Source organism: Neolamprologus multifasciatus, chromosome 14 (assembly GCF_963576455.1).
Source record: "Neolamprologus multifasciatus chromosome 14, fNeoMul1.2, whole genome shotgun sequence".
Taxonomy (NCBI): domain Eukaryota; kingdom Metazoa; phylum Chordata; class Actinopteri; order Cichliformes; family Cichlidae; genus Neolamprologus; species Neolamprologus multifasciatus.
Window position 1 is genome coordinate 19,565,355 of NC_140452.1, and position 25,600 is coordinate 19,590,954.

Here is a 25,600-nt window from a genome sequence, read left to right on the forward strand (position 1 = left end):
TCACCTTACCTTACTGGCCTTATAAATTTTTCAGCAAGCCATTGAAAGTTATGCAGATTAACTAGCACACTACTTACCTTGCATCTCTGTGGGTTTGCAGCATCTCTAGAAGTACTTTCCAGTCTATGATGAAAACAAGGATCATGGATTTAACTCTACTCATTTTTTCCTTCCACAGTCTGGAATAGAGTTGGGATTGATGTTCATCTGGTTTTTACTTCACTGGTGGACATATTAACAATGCAGCAAACTTGCAAATGCATGGGGTTAGTTTCTCTGCGGTGGCTGTTTGCTTCTGTGCTGCTAACTGTGACTCGTGGAAACAACTTCAGTGGACATAACCAAGAGAGACCACGCTGTCAGCCAGGTAGGCTGTTTTGAGTGCATAATAAAGTGGCATTATTCTGGAAAACATTACAACAACGCAAAAATAAAGAGAATAAAGAAAAATGGATGACAAAAGATTTGTTTTATAGTGTGTGTGTGTGTGTGAGACACAATGTTATTGTTTCTATTAGGTTTCTACTGCCCACTGGGGAGCCCCACTCCAGTCCCCTGTCCTAAAGGAACATATGGTCCACATGCTGGAGCTGTGTCCATGGACAGCTGTCTGAAGTGTCCTGCCCATCACTACTGCCCTAGACCAGGCTTGTATTCCCCCCTTCCCTGTGGTCAAGTGGCTCAGCAGCCTGTGCCTGGCCAGGACACTTGCATCTGTCCAGAAGAGGGACAGAGTTTTCAGGTGTTGTTCACTGGCTTGTTTTGTTGAAGTGTTTTTCACATGATTGGATCCACCCGGGTATTTGTGCAGATTGTGGGTTAAGTGTATCTATGTGTTCTCCCCATTGTTTTCATTTGACTTCATCTGACACATCACAGCTTTCGACAGCACTAGTCACACACTTCCTTTATTGTCTTGTGAGTTCATCCATTATAAATTAAACCCAAGGAAGAGCTCAAATTCCCCAAGCCTGTATTTTTTGTGTTAGGAAAGCCCTGTTCCAGTGGGAACACTTTTATAGTCGGTAGAGTATCTTCCTCACTTTCCCTCTGAAACATTCGACAGAACAATCTGTAGCTTCAAGCTCAATAGCTTCTGATCAAGTTTCCTCACTTCAGGGTCAAATTTCCTAGCCTGCTGCAGTGCGCGCAGGTGTTGAGATATTCTTTCATCAGCTCAGACTAACAGATATGAGATTTGTCTCGCTGTCATATCGGTGTTTGTGTATACAGTTGTATAAAAAAGGGAGGACAGGAAAATCAATGTTCAGACTGAGTAATAATAATACTCTGATATGTAGTAAGGTTCAAAGTGCAGTGTGTTTGTGTGTGTCAATGAATGAAGGAATGAATGAATGAGCACTTTGGAATATTAGGTAACAAACTGACCACAGCATGAACTGCTATCCCCCTGAGTTTTCCACAGGGCAGTGATGGACGTTGCCACTGCACCATCGGCTATCAAACCACCGGAAATGGAGACAAATGTGTACTACAACAGTACGATGTCTGCAGAGATGGAAAAACCCGTACACAGTATGGAGACTGCCTGGACAGACACCAGTGGTCATTTCACTGTAGTCAGCAGGTTATGCATTGTGCAATCATGTCATAATCAGATGTATACAGTCAAAGTAGGGCAAAGGTTCTGCCACAAAATGACATTAGACAGGAAACCCGTGCTCAAGATATGTGACAGAAGTTCAGTTTTAAACTGCAGTCTGCTTACAGAACACACTGACTAAACATATTAAGCAAGGCTAATGAGTACAAACCAGTCTTTGCCCTCTCTTACATGAACCTGACAATAGTTTACCTAGCACAGACTCATATTAAGTCCACTTAGCATTTAACCATTAACTACTGCATGAAACTCTAACTTCATTAGCAATGCTTTCACTGTTCTTTCTGTTTAGAAAGGAGACCACTAAAAACTGTGAGCTGATTCTTGCCCTGCCTTTTTCCTGCAGGTGTGCCATACTGCAGAGGACTACCGGGGTTTTGATGGGGAGCTGGGCCTGTGCATTTGTAGAGAGCCTCCTGGAAGAGCTGCATGTGGAGGCCTTTGCAGGAGCAGGACAGCTGCTGAACTGAAGCTCCAGTGCGAGACCAATGGGGAAATGGGACTGGTGTGGAGCTATGACAATCAGGTAAAGAAAGGAAATTGCAGGTTCATGCACCGAAGCACAAAAACTGTGTGATAACTATATAAAGTAACATTTGCACTGAAACTATCATATGATGGACAGTTTTTAGGTATAATATGCACGCATCTATGCGAAAACCTCTTTATTTCTCCAAAAGAGAAAGCTGCAGACAGTGCTGCAGTGACCTATTAATGGCAAACTCACTTATTGTGTGTGTTCAGGTGTCGAGCGTCTCAGGCAGTGTGCTAGAGACAATTTTTAAACAGTGGGACTCCCAAGGGAACCTGCAGTGCAGCAGCCAGATCCAGTCATCACGTCCTGTCTACATTGTTCAAACAACAGGTGGAGACGCAGCCGCACACAATGCCTTTTATGTCCTGCACTTTATCGCTTTGCAGCTCCCCCTCTCTTTCGCTCTCTAATACTCCCCTCCCCCCATCTATCTGTCTTCTTCCTGTCTGATTGCAGATGCGGGCTTCCTTGGCCTCCTCAGCGGCCTCCCAAAGGAACTTGAGCAACTGTTTCCTGACACCGCTCAACAGGATTCTCAGAGCTCAGCTGGTGTGCCATAATAAAACAATCTTTTCACATCATGAAAACACAAATGAATGCATGAGCAATTTTACCCAAGTAATTGCTGCAATAATGAGGGCACCGCATTGTGGATTTTCAGGGAAACATTATGTCAGCATTAGAAACATCAGTCATGGAGACACAGAAATGGAGAGAGGAGATAAGGCTGATATTAATGGAAAAGGAAGAAGGCCAAGCATAAGTGGCGTTTTGAACCCGACAGCATGTCTCCATTTGGGTGATGTAATACTCTTCACTGTCAGCCTACGTCACTATCCCCAGTATGACATGTAAGCCGGATACTTGTTTTCATGCCCATTTTCTCCTGCCTCTGTTTGTACATTTTCTCCCAACTCGCTTATTTATGTCTTTCAGTGACAACTTGTACAACACAAACACTGACTTTGACTGGGGCGCATTCAGACAGTTAAAAGAAGAGCTGACATTGTCATGGACTCCTCCTAGCTGCTTTGCTGTGGTCTTTAGCCAGCCGGGAGTATATGTCTTTACACCGAGCAGCCATCAGCACAAACATTTGGTAACAAACTTTACAAAAATACACAGTTATGCTCAAGTTTAAGGACTCATCATAGTTATGGTTATTTGGAGGAATTTTAATGATTTCTTTGAACTGATTGTGAAGAGTAGGACTACCTCCAAGGTTTTCAACCTCACCTCAGATCAGCAGCTAGATGGTTGAAACTTGGAGTCGAGTGCTCCAATGATGACCCCAAACACACATCAGAACTGGGTTTGATATGGATAAGGCAGGCTAACATTAAGCTTCTGCAATGACCTTCCCAAAGCCCCAACCTCCACTCTATTGAACATTTGTAGAATATATTAAAAGCTTGTTCCTGACAGGAAACCAACCAGTCTAAATTAACTATTCTGCCAAGAAGAGAGGTCAAATATCCAGAGGGAAAAATGCCATACGCTTGCTGTTGGCTACCAAAAGCTTCAGGTGCAGTTTACTAAGGGACAACGAACCAAATAGTAGTGTGGGTGTATGTATATATTTGAAGTCTTATGTATGCTTTTGACGCTGTGTGGATTAGAGACAACCCAAAAGAACTTCAAGCTTGTGCACCAGATTCTTCATTTTTAAAGTCATTAAACATGTATGCTGTACAGTCATTTCACCCTGGAAAAGAACAGTTCAAAGAAATCATTAAAAGCCCAAATTGCCACGACATTTATGCACATGATGAGTGGATGTTAGCTTCTGACCACAGCTGTATTCTTTAAGGTTTCCACATTTTGGATTATTACAGACTCCTTAAGCATACCTCGTGAAGCTAGTGTTATAAACAGCTACACCTTGTTAGTAAATAGCTATTAGGTAATCCACGTTTGTTCCATCAAACAAGGAAATTTAAGTCTTCTTCTTTTGGCTGCTCCACTTTCTCTATCCCTTATATCCTCTTCCGCCACATCAATCCTCTGCATGTCCATCTCCATCTTGTCTCTTAAATGCTGAACTTAAGCTTTCTCTGTGATGTACTCATTTACAATCCTGTCCCTTCTAGTCACTCCCAACAAAAATCTGAGCAGCTTCACCACCTCCAGCTTGGCCTCCTGCTTCTTTGCCGATGCCGCTGTCTCCAAAATGTGCATCATAGCAGCTCTCACTACTATCTTGTAAACTCTCTGCTGTCCTTCTGTCATAAATCCACCCTACTTGCACTCTCGTCTTTACCTCTCTTATACAATGTAATGTAGGTAGTTTAAAAAACAAATTCCAATCAGTGAAGCCAAACACGATAACTTCCTTGATGTAGCAACAAGTAAATAGTAAGTATACAGTAAATGTAAATTTACACAAATTCTCTCTCTCTTTCTGCTATGCCACGATACTCTAACTACTTATTTCTCATTATTCAGTATGTACGAGTGATGCCTGCGGGTGGCCAGTGCTATGAGCCTGGCTCCTTCTTCCCTACCATCCCACGTCACGTGACCAGGTTGGGAATCAGTAGGAGACGCAACCTGTTACTTCGGCCAGACTGGCTGGTGACCGTAGGAATAATGTTTGGAGCTGTGGTCATCCTCTGTTTATGTGTGACAATGCTGGTTAGTCTACATACACAAGTATATATGAAATATAAAGGTATCACTCTAATTGATGAGTCTGTACTATGTAGATTCTGTTTCGTGAATATGGATGGCCGGAAAAGGAGCCAATCAAAGCACGGTACCGCTCGCTGCAGCTGGCCTACCAAATGGATGACTACTCGTCAAAAGGTTCAAGGGTGATCTCACAGAGAAAGACTCATCGAAACCAACAATCGAGAATGACTCGAGGCTCCATTCAGCCAGGTGGAACATTGTAGACGTAAACACTTTGACACTTTACTCATTCGTGGAAACCCTAAAGCCCAATACATTACATAAATAACATGGTTTTCTCCACTTCAACTAAGGCACCTGCAGAGTGTACACATATGGCACTTGAATGAACATGAAACGACACACTGACACGTTGAGAACTCTTGTAACATCTTATGTAGCACCGGCAATGACCCTAAGGTGAAATTTCCAACCAATCACTGCTAAAAAAAACCCCCTCTTTATATGCCTGATTTCTCATTGATAGAAAAATGAAAACAGCCCACATCCAATCCAATCTATTTGTAGAGCCCTTATAAAAAACACAGTTTTGACAAAGTGCTATACAAAGCACCAAAATACCCCCCAAATCAATGTGACAGTACAACAAAAACTAGAATAATAATATGAACAAATAGCAGGTAAAGGCTTATTCTGAATTAAAAGTTAAGAAATAAAAATAAATTGTAAAATGTGTTTTTAAAAAACAGATAAACAGGGGTAGCAACGTAACATGGGCAGGGAGATCATTCCACAATAACTGAAAAAGCTTTGGGAACTGCCAGGAACAGCTTGTCCATGGACATCAGGGATCTTGAGGGAACTTATGGAGTTCCCTCAAGACCTTATTGCTTCATTTAAAATTAATTCTTATGCCACAAAATGTTACATTTTCATATTAAAATATCTGTTAAAAGGGAGAAATAAGTACCTGCTACACGCTTGTAAAATGTGAAATGTTTAGCAAGGCTTCTGTGTGTCTGTAAATGAACAGTAGAGAGGATGTTGCAAAACATGCTTACGTGTTTCAAAAGATCATATAATGCTATAACCCATCAAAGTTCACCTTGAGATAAGTTATGGAATATGGATGAGTTTTTTATATTGTTGTGATCCTTTTCTTTGTGACGGTGTTTATTTTACAGCCTCCACAGATGCCTCGGAGGAGTTCTGGGATTATGAGCACCAGGTGGATCTGGAGGCATTCAACAGCAACACCTTTTACAGCCTCCTGCTCAAGCAGAGCCTGTCTGTCACTACACGACTGGGACAACTCACCACTGAGGTCTGCTGCTGTTAGTTTAAATGCCAATCAATCACAAAGGATGTCAAATGATAAACGCTTACTCTCTTGTCTCACTCACACACACTTATGCTTATTCTCTCAAGAAACACATCAGATAAGAGTATTCTCTTTTGCACTCTTAAAATAAAAGCTGCATATTGAATATGCCTATTATTGGTTTATGAATAGGCAATAAATAATTTAGCCCTCAGGTGTCTTTTTTTTTTCTTTTTTAAAATGAAGCTTCTTTGCAGGGAAGAATACAAATGTCTGATTCAGTCTGATTGGAAAACCTGACAGCTCCCAAGTACAAACTTTCAGTAATGCCCCATTGAACAGGACATTTTGTGGAGAATTTACAGCATAGGCATATGCTGCATAACCATCTCTTGCCAAAACAGAATATTTGCTATAGTGAACATTTGGAAGAGATCTTATTTTTGTGTAATTTGAGAAAGAGCAACTTGGGAATGTTTGGAAAACATTTCTCCCAACACTGCGCAGAGTTAATTTATTAAAAAAAAAAAAAACAGATTTTGGTTACAGCCCTCAGGACAGCTCAGGTGTTAAAGATGTAAGTGGAGATGGAACATTTTGCACTGATGCACTTCTTGCAGCTTGCATTTCTCACTACTGCTATTTAAATATGTGGTTGTTGCTTTGGGCTGTCAATAGATTATCTGGTTATGACAAACGCTTAATGTTTTCTTTTTGTCTCCAAAATATGTGTTCATCTAGGTAAAAGAGCTATACCAAGGAGTGCTTGGAAAACTGCAAATACTCCATCCACGTATGATCGCTGAGGAAAAGCCGGGGGAAGGTTATGAGATGTTGAGGAGGGAGATTGAACGAGAGGTGGTGCGACGAAAATCTTTGGCCTCACAGCTGAGGACACTACTTGACAGTCAGCTGAAGGTTTACCTTTTACTAAGTTGCATATACATGTCAAATTATATTCAAATTTTTAATAAAAGGTTTAATAGCAAGTGTAGCATCAGTTTGAGTAAAGTATATTTATATAGCATCGCTCAACAAGTATATACTTTCACATGTAAAATTATTGCATTAGCAAGGTATACATGATCAAGTATGACTGGTTTTCTTCAGGTTCTGAGGCGAGAGCAGCAGACCCAGTGGAGGATCCACAGTGTGTTCACATCTCGGCTCAGAGAGTGCACCAGACTACTGTCTAAGCTTTATAGTAACAACCAGACTTCCACTGAACTGTTCCAACAAATGTAAAGCTTTCATTTGTTCAGTTATTCAAGTACAGCCATGTGAAAAAGAAAGAGCCAGGTGTGTGTTTACTCAGTACCCCAACAGTGGAGGTCCCAACAAATTCACCCCAGGGTCTGACTAAAAAACCCAGGAGCCACATATCAGACGCTACAGACCTCAATTGGCATGTTGAATGTTAAAGTTTATGATAGCACAATTAAAAAAAAAAGACTGGCTCTATAAGACTGACTGACTGTCCTTTGGACAGATGAGTCCAAAGTAGTGATGTTTGGACATAATGCTCATCACCATGTTTGGTGGAAACCAAACACAGCATATCAGCACAATCATCTGATACTAACTGTCAAGGACAGGGGTGGAGGGGTGATAATCGGGCTTGTTTTGCACCAACAGGACCTAGGCAACTTGCAGTCTTTGAGTAGACTCTAGATGGTAACATAGATGGCTGAAATTGGGTAACATAACGGGACAATGATTTTCAGTGCAGCAGCAAAGGTACAAGAAATTGGATGAAAAAGAAAAGAAGGTGGTGCAGTTGGCAAATCAAAGTTCTTAGTGAAATACAATGGTGGGACCTTAAAAGAGCTGTCCATAAATGAATACTCAATTATTAATAATCAATTTATACAAGTTAATGTGGCTAAAAAGTGATTCTACAAGCTTTTGAATCGTGGGATGTATGTCGTTTTTCACATGCATAGAGTCCTGTGAAAACGTTCTTTTTCCACATGACTGTAGTAATGAGGAACCTTAGAGTTTAAGGGTTTAAATTCCCTTGAATATTCAATTTGCTGTCTCCCATCTTCAGTTTGATCCAGAGGTTAACATCACTGGTTGATGAGATGGGAGATCTACTGTCGGCAGAGTGCCACCGTCAGGGGTCTTGGGGCTTGTTGGGCGAAGGTATAGGAGCCAAACTGTTGTGCCCTGATACTGGAACTGTCCTTACCAAAGACGACATCTTTGGTGAGTCAAAACTCTTTCATTTGTTTATCTGCGCCTATGTTTCTTAAAGAAACTACACCATCTGCTGCTTATTAGGTGCACTGCAACATGCAGACAGACTATGGCTGAGAAAAGCTGGGTTAGAATACATTATTGTGTGAATGTGTGCGTGAATGGGTGGATGACTGAATGTAGTGTAAAGCGCTTTGGGGTCCTTAGGGACTAAGTAACGCACTATACAAATACAGGCCATTTACAGGCCATTATTAATTTGCTAAATGTTAGATGATGTATCCAATAAAATATACGCTGTATGTTTTTGTTGTAAATCAAACATAGCTGTGTAGCCACATAAGGCTGAATAACTACTGGGGATTTAAATTTACAAACAGTGTGAATGGGTTTAAATGAAAATTTTATTTAGATGATTGATCACAGTAATCTCTTCTTCTGCTTAACTCCAGATCCTGATGGGTCCGTCCGTGTCTCTGGGGCTGTTTATTGTGATTCAGTCACAGGCCTCATAAGGCCAAATGCTCAGAGCCATGTGCTGCTGAGCAGCGGCCACACGATGGCAGTGCCACCTAATTTCTTTGTTCATCCACACACCGGTAGAGTTCTGCCCATTGCTGGAAACGTGGCCTTTGATCCTGCCAGCTCTACATTAGTTTGCACAGCTGACCATTGTACAGGTATGAATTGTCTGTGGGTTACTGAGGAGGGCAATGCTAAATAAAACAGTCAAAGAAAAAAGATTTCATGTGAACTTAGTTCAGACTTAGAAAAAAGACTTAAAAAGACTTAAAAATAAATAAATAAATAAAGAGCCCAATCAATCACTCTTGTGTTTATGCTCAGAAAACACAAAACACCAATGGCAATCTTTTGTATTTTAGAGATGAATAAATCTAAATTCACCAAGAGTAATTTTTAAAACCGTGCTATTAGAATACAATTACTAAAGAAGAACAGATCATTTGTGTTAAATATGTTACAACTTGACCAAAACATGCTGTTTCTACAAATAGAAAGACTAATACACTGGGATCCTGGTCATCTCAAGCAGCATTGAACTGAATCAAAATGAATATAACCATTTTATGCTAAAATAGCTCATCTCATGGAAAATAACTTATGACACGCATTAAAGATTACTGAAGAAGGGCTCATATGGTTCATGAAACATGTCTGAGACCTCAATTATGTGCTGTTTTTAAATGATTCCAGATGATAACAGGAAGTGGGATAGTCCTCTCCTTCCTTTCATTCCTTACCCGACCTCCTGCCACTCAGACCAGCCTCTCCCCAGCACTCACCTCAGAGGCCTCCGACCAGGCCAGAGACTGCAGCTGGGGATTCCCATGGCAGACCCTGACAAAGGGGTCCCAGTACCTATTCTGGCAGTAACCATTCACCCCCAAACTGGGTTAGTCTACCCTCTGGGAAGAGTCCATGTCTGTCCTCTCACCCGCTTACCACAGCCTATACAGATTGGTTATCCTATGCTGGACTCCAGGACAGGGAACATTGTGCTCACCGTTGGGGTGAGCTTGGATCCAATAACAGGTTAGAGCTGCTGGAGTTCCCATTACACTCTAGAGTACATAACTTCAGTCAGACAAACTTGTTCTGTATGCCTCTGTAGGAGATGTGCTGCCAGTAGGTGGAGTCCTGCTGGGTGAGCCCTTTGTTGAACCACTGAGTGGGCAGATGGCGAGAGTTGGAGGTGCAACCATACGGGCTGGACAACTAGTGCCCCATGCAGGAGGATATCAAACTTTATTAGAAAGCAAGGTGCTTAATTAGACTGACTGCTTTTGGTTGCATTTACTTAATAAGTATCGATATGATAAAATGTAACTGTTTCTATGTAACAAAACAACTGAAACAGATAATAGCAGATGTTTGATTTAAAAATAAAAACATTTTGGAGTCAGAGTAAGATTTGTGTCTCACAGGTTCTGGCAGCATTGTTCAAAGTACTGAATGTGCTGAAGCCACTAACTGAAGAGTGGGGTTCAGATCAAAGTTTGCAACATGTGCAGTCCCAACCTGGCAGTGACAGAGGGAGTAGTCAACAAGATCATCTTCTCACTGCAGCCAAAGAGCTCCAGCAGGCCTGGGGGAGGAGTTTGCACTGTCAACTACAGCTACAGACCAGGTTGGAGATCCTGCAGGAGTGGACCATGGGTCTGCAGCAGGATGGAGGGACTCTGGGTGAGGAAATGCTTGAATAGTTTGTTTTGGGCAGTACAAAACAGTTTAAAAAAAAACATTTTTTCTTCTCTCCTTTTTGTTGTTGTTGTTGCTTCTTTCTCTCTTGAGAAGCTCTTATCTTTCACCTTTAGGTGCTCTCTAAACGTTTAGCTTCTCTAAGTTTACTAAAAATACATTTCCCCACATGGAAAAAAAAGTTAGCATTTCAATCTCCTTTTAGCTTTTCATCTTAATCTTTGCTCACCATCTACCACAAACAGTCTGGTTGCTGAAAGGAAAAATTACGAGGTGTTGGTCTATTACCCAGCATATTGAAATGCACTTATTACTAACTTCAGAAAGTTTAATGAAGTCATTTCTCAGAGAAGAGAGATTCAGACTTGATACTGTAGCAAACATAAATAGTAACATAACTCTGAAATACACACTTCTGTGCAGAGGCCAAGAACAACCGAAGGTTGCATAAGCATACAGTTTTACTTTTATTTCTACAACCTGCACAAGAATGCAAGTAGTAATAGTTACTAATTACTGATTACTTCTCCAAGAAAGTAATCCTGTTACTTTACTGATTACTTATTTTCAAAAGTAATTAATTACTTATTACTTAGTTTACTTAGTTTTAATTTTTAACTTTATGCACACTGCATCAAGCAAAAATGAAATTATACGCCATACTCTCTTACCTGAAGAAATTTGTTTAACATTTAAACCTATTTTCTGCATATTCGAGCATATAAAATAATGTTTTGTGTTTATACTCACTCTTTCAAATAGATGCAAGTAAAAGACAGCAAAAAATAAAACACAAAATCCTGTCACTCTTACATCTAGTTTCACCTGTTTAGCAGGAGTGTGGTCTGGTGCTGCAGCGGTCATGTCAGTGGGGGGATCTGGGGGTTTCTCTGTGAATTTCACATTTCCGTTACAGCGTGCTCGGTGCTTGCTCAGATTTGAAGTTTCCATTTTTTGCTGTAGAAAGAAGTTTTATTCCCACGCAGAGTGTACATCAGACACTAATGTTTGTGTCACTTTTTACGGAGTCAAACTCAAAGTAATGTCAGTACTTCCAAGCTTTAAGCACTGCACGGTCGTACTCTCTCCCGTGCTCCATATTATCCATTGCTGATCTACACACGTCTGTTGTTGCCATGGACGTTGCACGCTCGTACGTCATTGTCATGAGACACTCTCACAAACAATCATGGTTTAGTAACGGAGTAGTGCAGCCTGTTTATGAGAAAGTAACAGTAATCTAATTACTCGTTACTTGAAAAAGTAATTGGATTACACAAACACGTTATTGTCCATCTCTGATCACAAGATACTGAAAACATAACACGATCAAAATGCTCATAATTGATGAACATGGTTAAAAAAATCACCAAAGGTGTAAGTACTGATAAAATGTTGTCATTGCTTTTGGTTTTTGTTCAGTAGTCATGGCAACCAAGTTCTGTACATTCAGGAGGCAATTAATGAGTTTTTAATTGAGGCAGGGGAAGAGGCTGTTGAAATATTTGTAGGGATGAGGAGACAAAGACGTGAAAAGGCCTTTATATCTTTTAAATATAGATTTATTTCTATTTTGTATTTACTTTTGAAAGTTGATGTAAATAGCTTAAGTTACAATCAAAGCAATACCTATGACTGTTTGTAGGGGGCTTAATGTGATCCATCAGGGAGTCAGCAAAACACAGGATTTATTTCCTGATATAATTAAGCTGCAGAAAATTTCTGAGACATTCTGTTTTTGATATAATCTTGTGAGTCATTTAGTGATCTCAGCATGCTAAGGTCACAGGCTTTAACACCCAGCTGCACCAGAGTATCGTCAGCGTAGCAGTGAAGAGAAATATCTCATAAATGCATGTCAGGGGAAAATGAAACGAGATATAAAGTGGGAGCAAATACAAAGAATATTTACATAAACTGTAAATGTGAAAATAAGTCAAAGGATATTTAGGCTCCACAGCTTGGATTTCCCCAAGTGTGCAAAATGAAACTCATGAGCTAACCTACTTTTAAGACTGAGGTCAAAATCACCAAAGCAGAAAAGTGTTGCACATTAGTAGAAATAGAACACAGAGACATGCAAAGCCTAATGTATTTACTGCAAAAATCAATGGTGTGGATATTAATTGGCACCATTAACAGGGAACTGTTGATTTTAAAGGTATCATCATAATAGTGTATTCATACTTAAAATACATGAGAGTATAGTTAGGTATAGGAACTTTGATAATCATAGAAGTAAAAGTGTCCAAAAAATAATACAAAAAATAACATAGTAGTTTTTTTTTTCAACTTGTTACCAGTAATTTGTAATGGAGTAGAATTGAATCTTGACAAAACAACAATAAGAAAGAAGGTTTCTTTGATTTATTAATTAGGAAAAACTTGAAATCTTTGTCCCACCAGGGGTTAATGTCACACAGGCAATACAATTCACATTGTCACACCTTTTCTTCTGTGACAAATGACTTCATATAACTGTGAACTGTTGTTAGTGGTGTGAATCATCCCTACCATCATGTCACAAATATGAAATAATTGTGGTGGTGTGAATCATAGGTTTGCAAGGTGTGGGGTGCCCGAGTCACACTCAATTCCAAATTATAGATGCATAAAATGAATCTTGTTCAACCCACGTTTATTTTTGCACAGCCCATTGTGATACACACCCCTCAAAGTCCATGCTTTTGAAAACAGGAAGATGTAGTCATTTTATTTATCGTATTGCACATGGGAATATGCACACCATTTGATTTGCTTTTTGGATGTTTCTATAAAAAGTGAGTAAATATCTACTGCTGCTGAAAACAAAGGAGAAACATTTCATGGGTAATTTGTCTGTCCATGTCTGTTTTCAAAGTTTAAATTAGGTTTTGGAAGTGAAGAAGAGCTCCAGGACAATGACATTTACTAAGTTAAAGTTGTTGTTTTTTTTCTTACATGACCTTTATATATCACAAGGAGCCTGTCTCAAAAAAACAAACAAACAAACAAATAAATAAATAAAACAAAGCAGATATTGTACACACACACACACACACACACACACACACATATATATAAAATACACAAAGCATTTGCTAAGGACTGAGTACGTCTTTCAGTTATTGGCTCCTCCTTAGTGGAACAACGTTAGTAACCCATAAAACTTGAAGCGTAATATGGCTTTTGGAAATGAGTCATTAGCCCAAGGAGAATGACTCATGCCTCACTTTTTTCATATGACCTTTTTCCAACACAGAAAACAACCTGAATTAAAAAACCTTGACCTAAAAAACCTTATGAAAAAGTGTTTTGGTGATATCGTTCATGTCTTGATTATTAGAGAACGGTTAGAATCAAACATAACAGATTTTTCACAATTTGAGAAATCAAAGTGACCGTTAGTTTAATGGCCAGTGTCTGTTTTTTTTTCCAGCTGGAAATTAAGAGACATTTAACTTTTTACAGCAGACAGGCCAGCCTCTAGTTAACCTAAGTAATGTTAAACCTCTAAGCTAAATTTGGCTGCTGCGCCGAGAAGTATGCTTGACTTTTTGTTGCTATTGGTTATGTAAAAGAAACATATTACCTTAGCTGCAGATAAAGCATATTTATAATTCAGTATGCACAAGAGCCAGAAATAATCCAGTTTTGATTTACATAGTTTGCATTGCAGTCTCCTGCAGGCATGGAAACGTGTTTCTCCAGTAGTACAAAGCCCTGAATTCTAGTAATTAGAAATAGCTGATTGGTAACCAGAGAGAGTGTTAGGCCAAAAACCAAAACACAGCCTTTGTGAGGGAGTCAAACAGTTTCCTGCACAATAGGAAACTACACGTATTAAGAAATTCCAGAAAGGCTTTGCATAGAGTTTTGACCTTTACATGTTAATCTTTGAATTCAGATGTTTTTCAGTCCCACACTTACAGCTCCATAAAATGAAGCACCTACAAAAATGCTAATAAAGGAATGGGATTTTATAAAGAGTTCACTGAATTTGAGTGGTTTACAGTAATGGCCTGTATTTATATAGCGCTTTACTAGTCCCTAAGGACCCCAAAGCGCTTTACATATCCAGTCATCCACCCATTCACACACTGGTGATGGTAAGCTACATTGTAGCCACAGCCACCCTGGGGCGCACTGACAGAGGCAAGGCTGCCGGACACTGGCGCCACCGGGCCCTCTGACCACCACCAGTAGGCAATGGGTGAAGTGTCTTGCCCAAGGACACAACGACCGAGACTGTCCAAGCCGGGGCTCAAACCGGCAACCTTCCGATTACAAGGCGAACTCCCAACTCTTGAGCCACGATCGCCCTAAATGGGATGACATGGTTGCAACAAGACATTTCTTCCCCCCTAGATATGACAAACTGTAAGTGGCATTAGTGTACCACAACCACAACAGCACAGTCATGAAGTGTCAGACCTTGTCAACTTACAGAACGAGGTCTTTAAGTGGTGAGCTACTTACTGCTCGCTCAATAACTGCACAGCTCCAAACCTTCTCTGACATTAACATCAGCACAGAAACTGTGCACTGGGAACTTTATGGCATGGATTTCAATATCTGTGCAACTGCCCATAAACAGTCACAGGTTTATATAAACTTTCGAATAACATGGTACTTTGGTGTTTTTAATTATTTTTTTTAAATTTTCCCCAGTGGAACTATTATACAGAATACATTTTAAATAACTTTAAAAAACAAGGATTGGCCTTTGACATCCACACATTGTCAAAAATATATTCAGGCTCAAATATATACATATTCCCCCATGTTTCAACCACCTAGCTGTTGATTTAAGGTGAAGTTAAAGAATTTGAAGTAACCATCCTTCAATATTTCATCTACTTTGCGCAATGTACCAGTACCACTGGCAGCAAAACAACCCCACAGCATGATGCTACCACCACTGTGATTGACTGGAAACAGTTATGCTGGTGTTCCAGAAGTTTCCAGTTCATGGCTGAGTTTGGTTGAGCCTTTGTGGTTCCTGAACAAACCAATTTCCTCTGGGTGGAGCTGTTTTATTCCTCTTATATACAATTGTTTGTGTCTACAGTTGTTGAAGTCTTGGAATCTACAGCTGCTTGAAAAGAGTCCAAGAGAGCTTCCCAACTTATATAAATCTACAGTTTTTTGTAGATCTTCAGTGAGTTTCTTTGACTTTCCCATTGTAGTTGCCACAACTGCAGTGTTTGACCTTTTTTCCTTGATAATCATTAAGGTGATTAGGTTCACTTCTCATGATGTTTAACATGTTTTGTAAGATGTTTCGAGAAACCATGATCATGTTTCATTTAAAAAAGGTTTTGTCTGCATTTATGTGTAATGAATGTAAAAATTCATTATTTTTAACACTGGTTAAAAAGCCTTGATAGAAATATGTTAGTTGACAGAACTTGAATGATTGCATTTGTTTCTTCTTCTATAACATGCTCCTGTTTTGTTCATACCAGGAGAGATGCCTCTGCCAGGTTCAGATATATGTGTACCGGCTTTGCTAGGGGTGGAGTATCCTGATCCTTTAGGATCTGGCCTTAGTGTACCGATCCTGGGATTTCAGACTGATCTTGTTTCTGGGAAAACAATACCACTGGCAGGGACCATGGAGGACCCAAATGGAAAAGGTATTGTGAAAACATGCTTTTGATATATAGTATAAAACCTAATCTTGTCTAATTGGCTTTTCACTAGCTAGGACTGCATCCTCATTAAGGTTTGATAGCATGTCTAGGAGATAATGGCAGGTGGCGTGAGTATAAACTGAGGCTGCAGTTTGGGGAAGGCTTCAGAGGAGACTGGCAGCAGCTCCTGGGCCTGGCAGATCCCCATGCACTAATGACAGAGGAATTACTTGAAAAAAGAAGGGTGAGAATGAGAACTAACAGCTTGTAGTGCAGGTGAATCGTATCTAAACCAAGAACCGGCACAGGAGCGTTTGAAGTTTAGTCCTACTCAGGAAATTTCAGATAAATGATCTCCAATTAAATTCTGTTAAACATTACAGCATTGTGGAAGTTCTGCTTACTGATGCTGTTATACTTCACAGGACTGGTGGCGATCCATTATGGATCTCAGACTGTTGACCCAGTGACAGGGCTGTTGGCCCCAGTCGTCGGGGCAAGGCTGGACGCATCTAGAAAAAATGTTGTGCCAGTCACGTCTTCCTACTGGTTAATGATTAGAGATCAAACTGACAGTGTGCAGGTAACAGATAGATGTTTTCACAAATTCCCCCTTCTTCTGGGTGATGTATATATTTTTTATTTCTTCCTGCCAGGTGGAGGCACTTCAAAGAGAGGTGTGTGTGCGAAACGGTTACTGGCAGCAACAGAGGCAGCGGGAGGAAGATATTCTAACTGATCTGGACTCGACTCTGTCCCAGTGTTTCTTCAGAGTCACAGACGTAAACTCTTATCAGGTCAGCAGGAGCGGTTTCCTTTCTGGTTCTAAATATCTTATAGAGCCTTAACTCGAAGTATAGAGCAAGAAATTCAAAGAGTTGAGCTGTTTTAACATTTACAAATAATGCAAATGAATCTGGAGCAAACACTGGAAAATAAAGTTTTCAATTTCTTTCCCTGCACTGCAAGTGAAAATGTTGTTCCTCCTCAATGTTCCTCTACATGAAGATATGAAAGTGTGTGTCTGTTCTCTGCACCTTAGAATGGGGATGTGTGCATGCATTTGGCTTTTTAGTGTCATTGTGCAAATATGTGCATCTTTTTCTCATTCACAGTGTCTGTACTCTGTTTCAGGCCCAGTGGTCTGGGAAGCAGCTGAGGGAAGCAGCCATGGAGCTGCAGGATTCAGCACAGACAGAGGCCCAGAGGAGAGCAGCTCAGCACTCGCGCTTGGCTCTGATCCTGCCTCCACTTGTTCTGCACATCCTCACGTTAGGTAAATTATTTGGCAAGCTGGTAGGAGTGAATGAAAGCACAAAGGAAATTATAGTCATGACCTGCAGTGCACTTATATTCATAGCTTTCCAAAGAAGAGTGGTTCCGTGCCAGTGTCTCACAGCACACTAATTAATTAAAATATTATTTTTCTTTTTATTTGGTTTGGCAGGCATTTAAGCTTATGTTTCTCCATCTGTGGGAACAGGTGATGAGGAGGAATGGGATCAGCAGTGTGTTTGGCATTCAGAGCTCCTCTCTGGCCTTGATAAATTGGACATGTATATGGATCAGCTGCAGGAGGAACAGGAAAAATGGATGGCACAGGCAGGAGATTGGTCTACAAACATTCATGCTACAGTAAGAACAGTTGCTTTATGGTTTATTGCTATCACTTCAGCTGTGTGAGTGACACCGTTAGGCCACTTCCTCTTTTATGCCAGCAGTAAAAAATGTATGCTATAGAGAGGTTTGGAACGTCTTGTAGTTAAACTTTAATGCCAGCTCTTTGCTGTGAAAATCACTCTCTAACACTGTAAATAACAAGGCTGTCATTATTTTCCTGCAGGACAGAGAACTGAGACAGAGAGAGCTGGTGGAGCAGTGTTGTTCCAGACAGACTGAGTTGGAGGCCGCTCTTAATCCACTTCACTTTGTCAGACACCTTTCGCTGCTCCGTGCAGACACTGCTCAGGTGAATAAAGAACACTGATTATAAATAAACCCCTTAAAAGAAATAAAAATAGCAGAAAACAGAACAGATATTTTTATCTTTTATTTTGCTCTCAGTTTTGTTTGAACCTTTAGTAAACAGCCAAAGTGAGGTAAAAGCAAGCTTAATCCCTTCACTATCAAAGTTATGGCTTTGCTGGTAGAGTTTGCAACTCATAAACTTTTAAATCAATTCTGATAAATCTTTGATAAAACTTGTGTAGTGTGTACAGTGGGGTCATTTTAACAATCCATTAAAATCCTTCTAGGTCTTCAAGGTAAACTAGAAGGTAAAAGTAAGACAGTGAGGTGCCTTGGTTTAAGATTGCACTCTTGTTGTATAAATGCATGGATTGTGTAACAGTTATCTTTTTCTGCTCGACTGTCTAGGCTGTACTGTGTGGGAAGTTTTGGTTCAAGGAATATGGCCTGGTGCAGTACAGTGGATACAAACCAAATGTGAAGATCATGGGTTTGCTTCAGCAGAAGGCTTTGCCTCTCCTCGAGAGACTGAACCAGCTCCTTGAAGAAAAACAGCCAGCTGGATTCTCCTCCAACACATGCAATCAGCACATCTCTGGTACATAATATATACTACAAATTGCCCTGAAGAAAGCACAATTTCCAGTTAAATAAAGGCAATTTTCAGCTTTTCTCCATGCCATTGGATGTGCCAGTTTAAGATGTTTGTATATAAAGTCTTTATACAGACAGAAAAACCATCCATGCAAGTACTGGGCCCAAAAAAATATAAGGACACAAAAAAGCATACTGCAGAACTCAACTTATCAACTTATTTCCTGTATCTTAGCAGTGCGTGATATTTTGAGCACACCTGCTTTTCATCATCTTAAATCAGGGATCTTAAATCACCTGTGACTGGTCACATAACCACAACCCAAGACAATCAATCCTGACAATCTCCAGAGCTCATGCTTATTTTAACTCCCACATTTTAAAAATGTTCTACAAAACAACAGAGGCCTTTGAGACAGCCTTATTTCTCTGTAGTACATTGAACTTAACAAGCAATGAAATCAACATTTTATGTTAATAACAATAATAACAAATAATATTTCTGCATTTCAAACACTCAAGGACATTTCCAAGACATAAAAATTGACACCTTTAATAATAACACAGCAAAAGTTAAAAATAAAACAATCGTACCGTGGGACTAGACCAAACTAGATGATATAAAGTACAGTTAGGCCGATGGGGTTCTTTTTTGGTCAGTTTCATAGTTTTTGTAATTTTGCCTTGCCAATTTTGAATTGGATTCACTGTTTGAAAATTATTTTATTACTTTATTATTACTTTCCCCAAAAGTAATTGGAAAACTAAATATTAAATATATTTATATTAAAGTTTTAAATATCAGTTTTTAATACTTGAATACTTGATTAAAGTCTTCTGCTCTGTATTTGCATTAATGAGAGCATCTCTTAACGGTAGAATTTGATACTGATACATCTACCTCCTGCTACATATCTCACTGTATGCCCTGTTTTTTAAATAATCATGGAAATAATTCTGTCATCATTCACTTTAGTTGTCTTTTGTTTGGTGTTCTGGCCTTTTGGTGTTGCTGAGCTGACCAGTGTGTTCTTTTTTTCTAAATAATGTACCAGATTATTGATTTGGGCACTCTTAAAGTTTTTACTGCCTCTGTGAGAATTTCTTTTGTTTTTTTAATTTCTTCTCTAATGCTGGTCTATTCCCTTGCATCATCTGTTTGGAACCGAGAGTTAGGGAATAGCAGGCCTCACATGACCTGGAGTGGGGCGGGGGCAAGCCATGTACAAAAATTGCTTTAATTCTTAAATCACTAAAACTATACTTTTGTTAATCCTGATCCTTTACTTTAAAAATCCTCTGTGATGGCGTACAGTGGGAAAATTATGAAAACTCTGCCATAATTCAAAAATGTACAGACTTCTAAAGTTGGATTTTTAATGTTTTAGGTTTGTCAACTACATCTAGAGTCTGGACAGCCTCCGTGCCTGTCGTCAAAGATATGTGCCATATGAGTGTATGTAGAAATAATGCATATAAGCATACAAATATGGTCAATATGCCAAAAAACACATTAAAGCATTTAAAGCAGTGAAACAAATGTACCTGCTGGCTAAGTTTCGGACTAATCTTTGCCCCAAAAGAGAAAACACTAAGATAATAAAACGTTTATTGAGCAAACAACATATTGTGTAAGTCACTTGTCATGGTTTCCCCTTTGATTTTGTATTTATTTAATTTAATATTTTATTTTAAGCCTATGTATATGGTATGGATGTCATGAGATGCTGTGCAGCAGGCAGGAGTTGGACCAAAACACTTGAAACAAAACACTCTAAATACATGAAAACAAAACCTAAAACTGGAAACTGAGAACAAGGAACTAGGAACAAGAACCAGGACATGGAGCTAGGGAGAAAGCTTGAAAACACAAGGAACAATGGAGAACACAGAGCAATGTGGGAGGGTGTGACAACAGAGAAAGACATAAGACTGAGGGTAACAAGGGAATGAGAAACAGCTGGATCAGACCTAACGTAATGAGACAGAGAGGAAGCAAAACTGAATACAATGAACAAGGAACTATCAAAACAAAACAGGAAACATGAGACACACACAATAAGACACAGAACAGAACAGAAGGAGCGAGAGACAAACATGGGAGCCAGAATGTAACATACATACCACAAGAGGGAACAAACTAAATGAACAAGAAACAACGAACTAGAAATACAAATGATTAAACTAAGATGAACATGGAAACACAGAAACACTGGGTATAGACCATGACAATGCCATGGCAATGGAGTTTTCTTTTAAAGGGAACTTAATTCCTGGGTCATTCTATTTAGACATATTATGTCCAGGGTTAGGAACGATACACAACCCCCCCCCCCCCCCCCCCCCCCCGATGCTTTCATAGCAATACCATTGTTACGTCCCTCACAATGCAAGAGGAAAAAACAACTAATTAAAACCTAAGGAGTTTTAAAGTCTTAATTCCTGTGACTGTATTTGATTGCTGTGTCCAAATATTAACTAGGGGTATTTCTATGAAGCAAGTTTAGTTTACCAGTTCCTTATCAGGCGTCACTTACCCGAACATCAGCAATGTGTTCACACAAAGGTGAAGCCAACTGAGGGTTTATCAGTAATTTTTGTGGCCTTTTCATCTTCGCTAATAATATTCTTGCTTTTTTACTCAGGATTTCATGTTTGCTTTCTTTCACACCCTGAGATAATGTGCAAGCAACTTGCATATTAAACCTCTGCAGCTTAAATACATGGTTCAACACGTTTCTTTGTGCGTTCTCAAAGGAATCTCAACCCAGTCTTTCAGGGAGACTGTGAACATTGCTCAATCTCAGGACACCGGGCTACAAGCCAGCTCGGCAGTGACACACAACTCGCAGAGACAAACTGGATCTTCTGGCATTCACTCCCAGGGTGAGACAGAGCACACATATTGACCTCATACTACACAGATCAGAGAATGGTAACAACTTCCTTTTAAAATTTTCAGTCAGAAGGTGAATTAAAAATAGTCACAAAATAATAACAATTATGTTTTAATTTACTCATACAGAGAGCCAGCATATGAAAGGATCCACTCAGTCGACACACATCGCTGTTCCCACAGTTCCAGGTATTTATGATATGATGCCATAATAGGACAGTTTAAATGTTCAAGGGATAAGACATACCAACCGCCATCCATTCTTCTTCTGTTTCTTAGAGGAGGAGTGGACAAGGCTGCTGGAGCTCTCTCCTCTGTTCCAGCTGTTGAAGGGTGTGGAGCTGCAGCTAAAGGGTTGGGCCTCCAAGGCAGGGCTTCTTGCAGGAGAGCTAGCAAGTAAGTTGGAAAGATTTGAGTTTGTTGTTTCGATTACAGTCACCAACTGTATGAAGCAGCTCACATTAGGACACTTTTAGATAGCATAATCATTAACTGTAATTTATAAACATTCAAGCACTAAAGAGATGAAAGCTAATCTTTAAGTGACCTGATTTTAATCAGAAAGGTAAACTCTATAAATGAAGTTTTTATGCATGTGTGCGTGGCTCAGGTGGTAGCTAGATATTTTTAGATGAATCAACCATCATGTTTGAAGAATAAGATGTGCAGATCATTTGGATCATTGCTGTGCAGCTAGCTAGTGTGTCACATACTTTATCTAAAATGTTACAGATAATGTGACTCAGGTAGGTTGATATTAAACAGTTGATAGGATTTCATCAATGCCCACATGTGTTTTAGTTGCTGTTTAATGAAGCCCAGATGGGAGAGATTTTCTCCATATGTTAGTGTGTTTGGCTTCTAGGACAACGCCATTTAATTAAGAAACTCCCATCAGACCTCTTTTGCAGAAACATTGTGACATCAAAATTGATATTGTTATAACTATAAAGAAACTCTAAACAATTGTATTATTCTATATTTTTATTTAAGATCATAAAACAAAGCTTGTTGGATTTACATCAAGGTTAGCTAGCTGTTAGCTAACAACAGCTGTGTTTCTGTGGAAAAGCTTGGGTTGTTCTATCAAGTTGATAATCAACTTCATGTAACTGACAGATAACAGAAGTATATCATGGATATCAAACTCGCTTCATAGTGTAGCGCCTAGCTGAGCTTCTTTACTATGGTGCCAGTCAACAGATGGCATTGCATGATAACATCCTAAAGAGGATCTGAGACTTAGAGCTGCGAAGTAGAAGAGGACAGGCAAAGACAAAAGAAGATCACAGACTGTAGTACAATAAGTACATTTAGTGAATAATAACATACATTAGATAAAATGGATCACAGGACTATACTAGAAGAAGGAAGTGTATTTGCTAATACCAGAAGGGATATGCGCATGGCGGTGCTTGACACACACATACCTACATAAAGTCAAGTGCAACCCAAAGTAACCATTGAGGTACAAATGGAGGTTACCACATAAGCACAGCTATGTGCGTTAGTACCAGCTTACAATACTTATTTTTGAAAAGGCAGTATCTCTATCCTAACCACTGTGACAAGCTGCTGATGTGTGTGTTATTGGTTAGGAGGAGGGGTGGTCGGTATGCGCATTTGTAAAAGACACTATAGTACTGAAAACAAATGATCATAAATACTACTTCAAGATCTGTTTGTGTATGTGGGCTTGGAAGAAATATAGCGTGAGAAAAAGCAATGGGTGCGAACTCAAAGAGGCAGGTGTGAAAACATCTGCATACAAGAATAGGTAGCTGCAGCCCCCTCTGTACTGACAACAGGAAATGGCACTGCCACCAAGATCAGACAAGTGGATTTCTTACTCTGTACAAAGAAAGGAGGACAGGAAATGCAAAAAGAGAGATGATGACGACATGATTATGCATTATGTTATAATAAATATGTTTTTAAGTTTCTAAGTTCATTACTTAAACAGTGTTTTGTCATTGATAATATTGTACTTTCTGCTCGCCTACATTTTTAAGTTTTTGTTACTGGCTGTGTTGCAATTTAGATTATTAATTTTGAATATAAATCAGATAACAAGTCTGTTAGAATCCTCTGGATTTAAACATGCATTTGATTCTAACATAAAATAATATAATATAATTGAAAATAGGTAGTTCTGCACAATGATCATTTTTATACTTGAGGTACTTTGTTTTGATGTTCGTTGTACATTCAAGGAATAAATAATATTTAAAGCAGTAATTAGTTATATCGGTGGACAGTTATATGAAAAAAGTAAAATTCATTCTTACACTCTGTTTTTGCTGTCATGTGTTTAAAAACCAGCTGCCATGGTTTAGGGTTTAAATGTTGTATCTGAAGAAACCACAACATTTCAGTAGAAATGTTTGGCTATAATGCACAGCACTATGTTTGATGAAAACCAAACACAGGTGGTGGGAGTATGATTCGTGCTCATATTGTGCTCAGAAGACTTGGGTTTCTTGCAGTCGCTAAGTCGACCATGAACTCTGTATCAGGGTTTTAATAGTTTTGCAATTTTCATTAGTTTTTATTTTTATTTAGTTTTGACTTCAGATTTTCAATTTTATATCGTTTTAATTAGTTTTTACCAATTGTTTGCTAGTTTAGTTTAGTTTTTATTTTTTTGAAAATCCTTAGTTTCAGTTTAGTTTTGATTAGTTTCAGTTATAGTTTTAGTTGTGTTTGCAATAATTAAGTGTAACAAAATCCCAGTTTCATCATATCAGTCATTCTCTTCTGCTTATCCTTGGGTATGTTGCTATTCCAGCTACCATACCCTGCACCCTGGACAGGTCGCCTGGGGCTAACATGCACAAACAACTCACATTCCCACCTATGGGTTCTTTAAATAAATAAATAAAGGCAGATGAACAACCATTGATACCAGGCAACTATAAAATGTATATCTTGGCCCCAATGAGACTATTAACTCTTGCAGCACCGGGTGTTCGTAATTTTGGTTCAAGTGAATTGATAAACTTTTTGAAGGTAATTGACTCACACAGTTGTGTAGATATCCCAGTCTTGTTGTCTCGGGATGCATCACGCTGCCTTGCCTGGGGTTAGCTTCTGTTTTCTGGGGATGAGGGTTGAGTGTGCTCCCTTACCTTCTCAAGGTAAGCTAGGTTAGCCTTCTTGCGTGAGCTTTTCAAGTGCACTTTAAGGTTTGTGGGATTTTTTTCCCTTTAGAAATGTCCCTCATAATTTGTCTGTTTCCACTACAAGACACTTGCTTTATCCAAAACACAGTCATATTCAAAGTAATCCCAAATTGGACTCTGGCGCTTTCTTCCGACTTTTCCTGACATGATTCTGCGCGTGGACGGAGCAGCAACACGGACGACTCAACTAACGTACTTGCCACCTGCTGGCATAATTAGACACAGCAAGTAAAAAAATGTGGAAACTAAACTTCATTTTCACCCTTGACTATTGTATGACACGCACACATCAATGAAAACTAAACACATTTTTGCTATAAATTCAGTTAATTTTAGTTAGTTTTGTGAACACTCATTCCAGTTTTAGTTAGTTTTCCTTTTTTTGTTTTTATTTTTATTTCCGTTAACGAAAATGTTTTTTCACTTCTAGTTTTCGTTATTTCGTTAGTTTTCGTTAACGATAATAACCTTGCTCTGTATACTGTGTACTGTTGTTTTCGTTACTCATAAAAGATAAAGTATTACACATGAGCATTGCCAGACCCTACAATGTGAACTTCTGCAGGCCACGAATGAATTTCTCTGACCAAATGATTAGAAACAGACATCATGAGGGTGCCGTGAGGGTCCTGTTGTCCCAGTGTTCACAGTGACTGGCATTTGCAATACAATAGCTGAATTGGCAGGGCACCAAGAAAGACCCAGAGCATGAAGACAGACATGAGTCGGTCTGGAGAAGCCGTGGAGAACGTTATGCTGCTTGTACCCCCACTTGCACCCTAATCTAAATCCAATACAACACCTCTGGGAGATTA

The 25,600-nt window shown here is 39.3% G+C and overlaps 1 protein-coding gene across 1 annotated transcript in view; it reads left to right on the forward strand.

Annotated features, from left to right (window-relative positions):
• The first annotated feature begins 1,631 nt into the window (after positions 1-1,631).
• LOC146503951 (uncharacterized) overlaps positions 1,632-25,600 on the forward strand; it is a 31,020-nt gene continuing 7,051 nt past the window's right edge. Inside the window, exons 1-26 of the mRNA XM_085130791.1 lie at positions 1,632-2,150; positions 2,369-2,489; positions 2,616-2,708; positions 2,821-3,010; positions 3,096-3,258; positions 4,605-4,793; positions 4,865-5,039; positions 5,975-6,114; positions 6,853-7,029; positions 7,222-7,352; positions 8,162-8,319; positions 8,763-8,990; positions 9,526-9,864; positions 9,944-10,092; positions 10,257-10,515; positions 15,978-16,148; positions 16,571-16,728; positions 16,802-16,942; positions 17,280-17,421; positions 17,629-17,780; positions 17,989-18,114; positions 18,522-18,711; positions 20,096-20,140; positions 21,459-21,593; positions 21,733-21,792; positions 21,883-21,999. Coding sequence (XP_084986917.1) covers positions 2,121-2,150; positions 2,369-2,489; positions 2,616-2,708; positions 2,821-3,010; positions 3,096-3,258; positions 4,605-4,793; positions 4,865-5,039; positions 5,975-6,114; positions 6,853-7,029; positions 7,222-7,352; positions 8,162-8,319; positions 8,763-8,990; positions 9,526-9,864; positions 9,944-10,092; positions 10,257-10,515; positions 15,978-16,148; positions 16,571-16,728; positions 16,802-16,942; positions 17,280-17,421; positions 17,629-17,780; positions 17,989-18,114; positions 18,522-18,711; positions 20,096-20,140; positions 21,459-21,593; positions 21,733-21,792; positions 21,883-21,999 — 3,979 coding nt within the window. The 5' untranslated portion in view covers positions 1,632-2,120. The remainder of the gene's footprint in view (positions 2,151-2,368; positions 2,490-2,615; positions 2,709-2,820; positions 3,011-3,095; positions 3,259-4,604; positions 4,794-4,864; positions 5,040-5,974; positions 6,115-6,852; positions 7,030-7,221; positions 7,353-8,161; positions 8,320-8,762; positions 8,991-9,525; positions 9,865-9,943; positions 10,093-10,256; positions 10,516-15,977; positions 16,149-16,570; positions 16,729-16,801; positions 16,943-17,279; positions 17,422-17,628; positions 17,781-17,988; positions 18,115-18,521; positions 18,712-20,095; positions 20,141-21,458; positions 21,594-21,732; positions 21,793-21,882; positions 22,000-25,600) is intronic.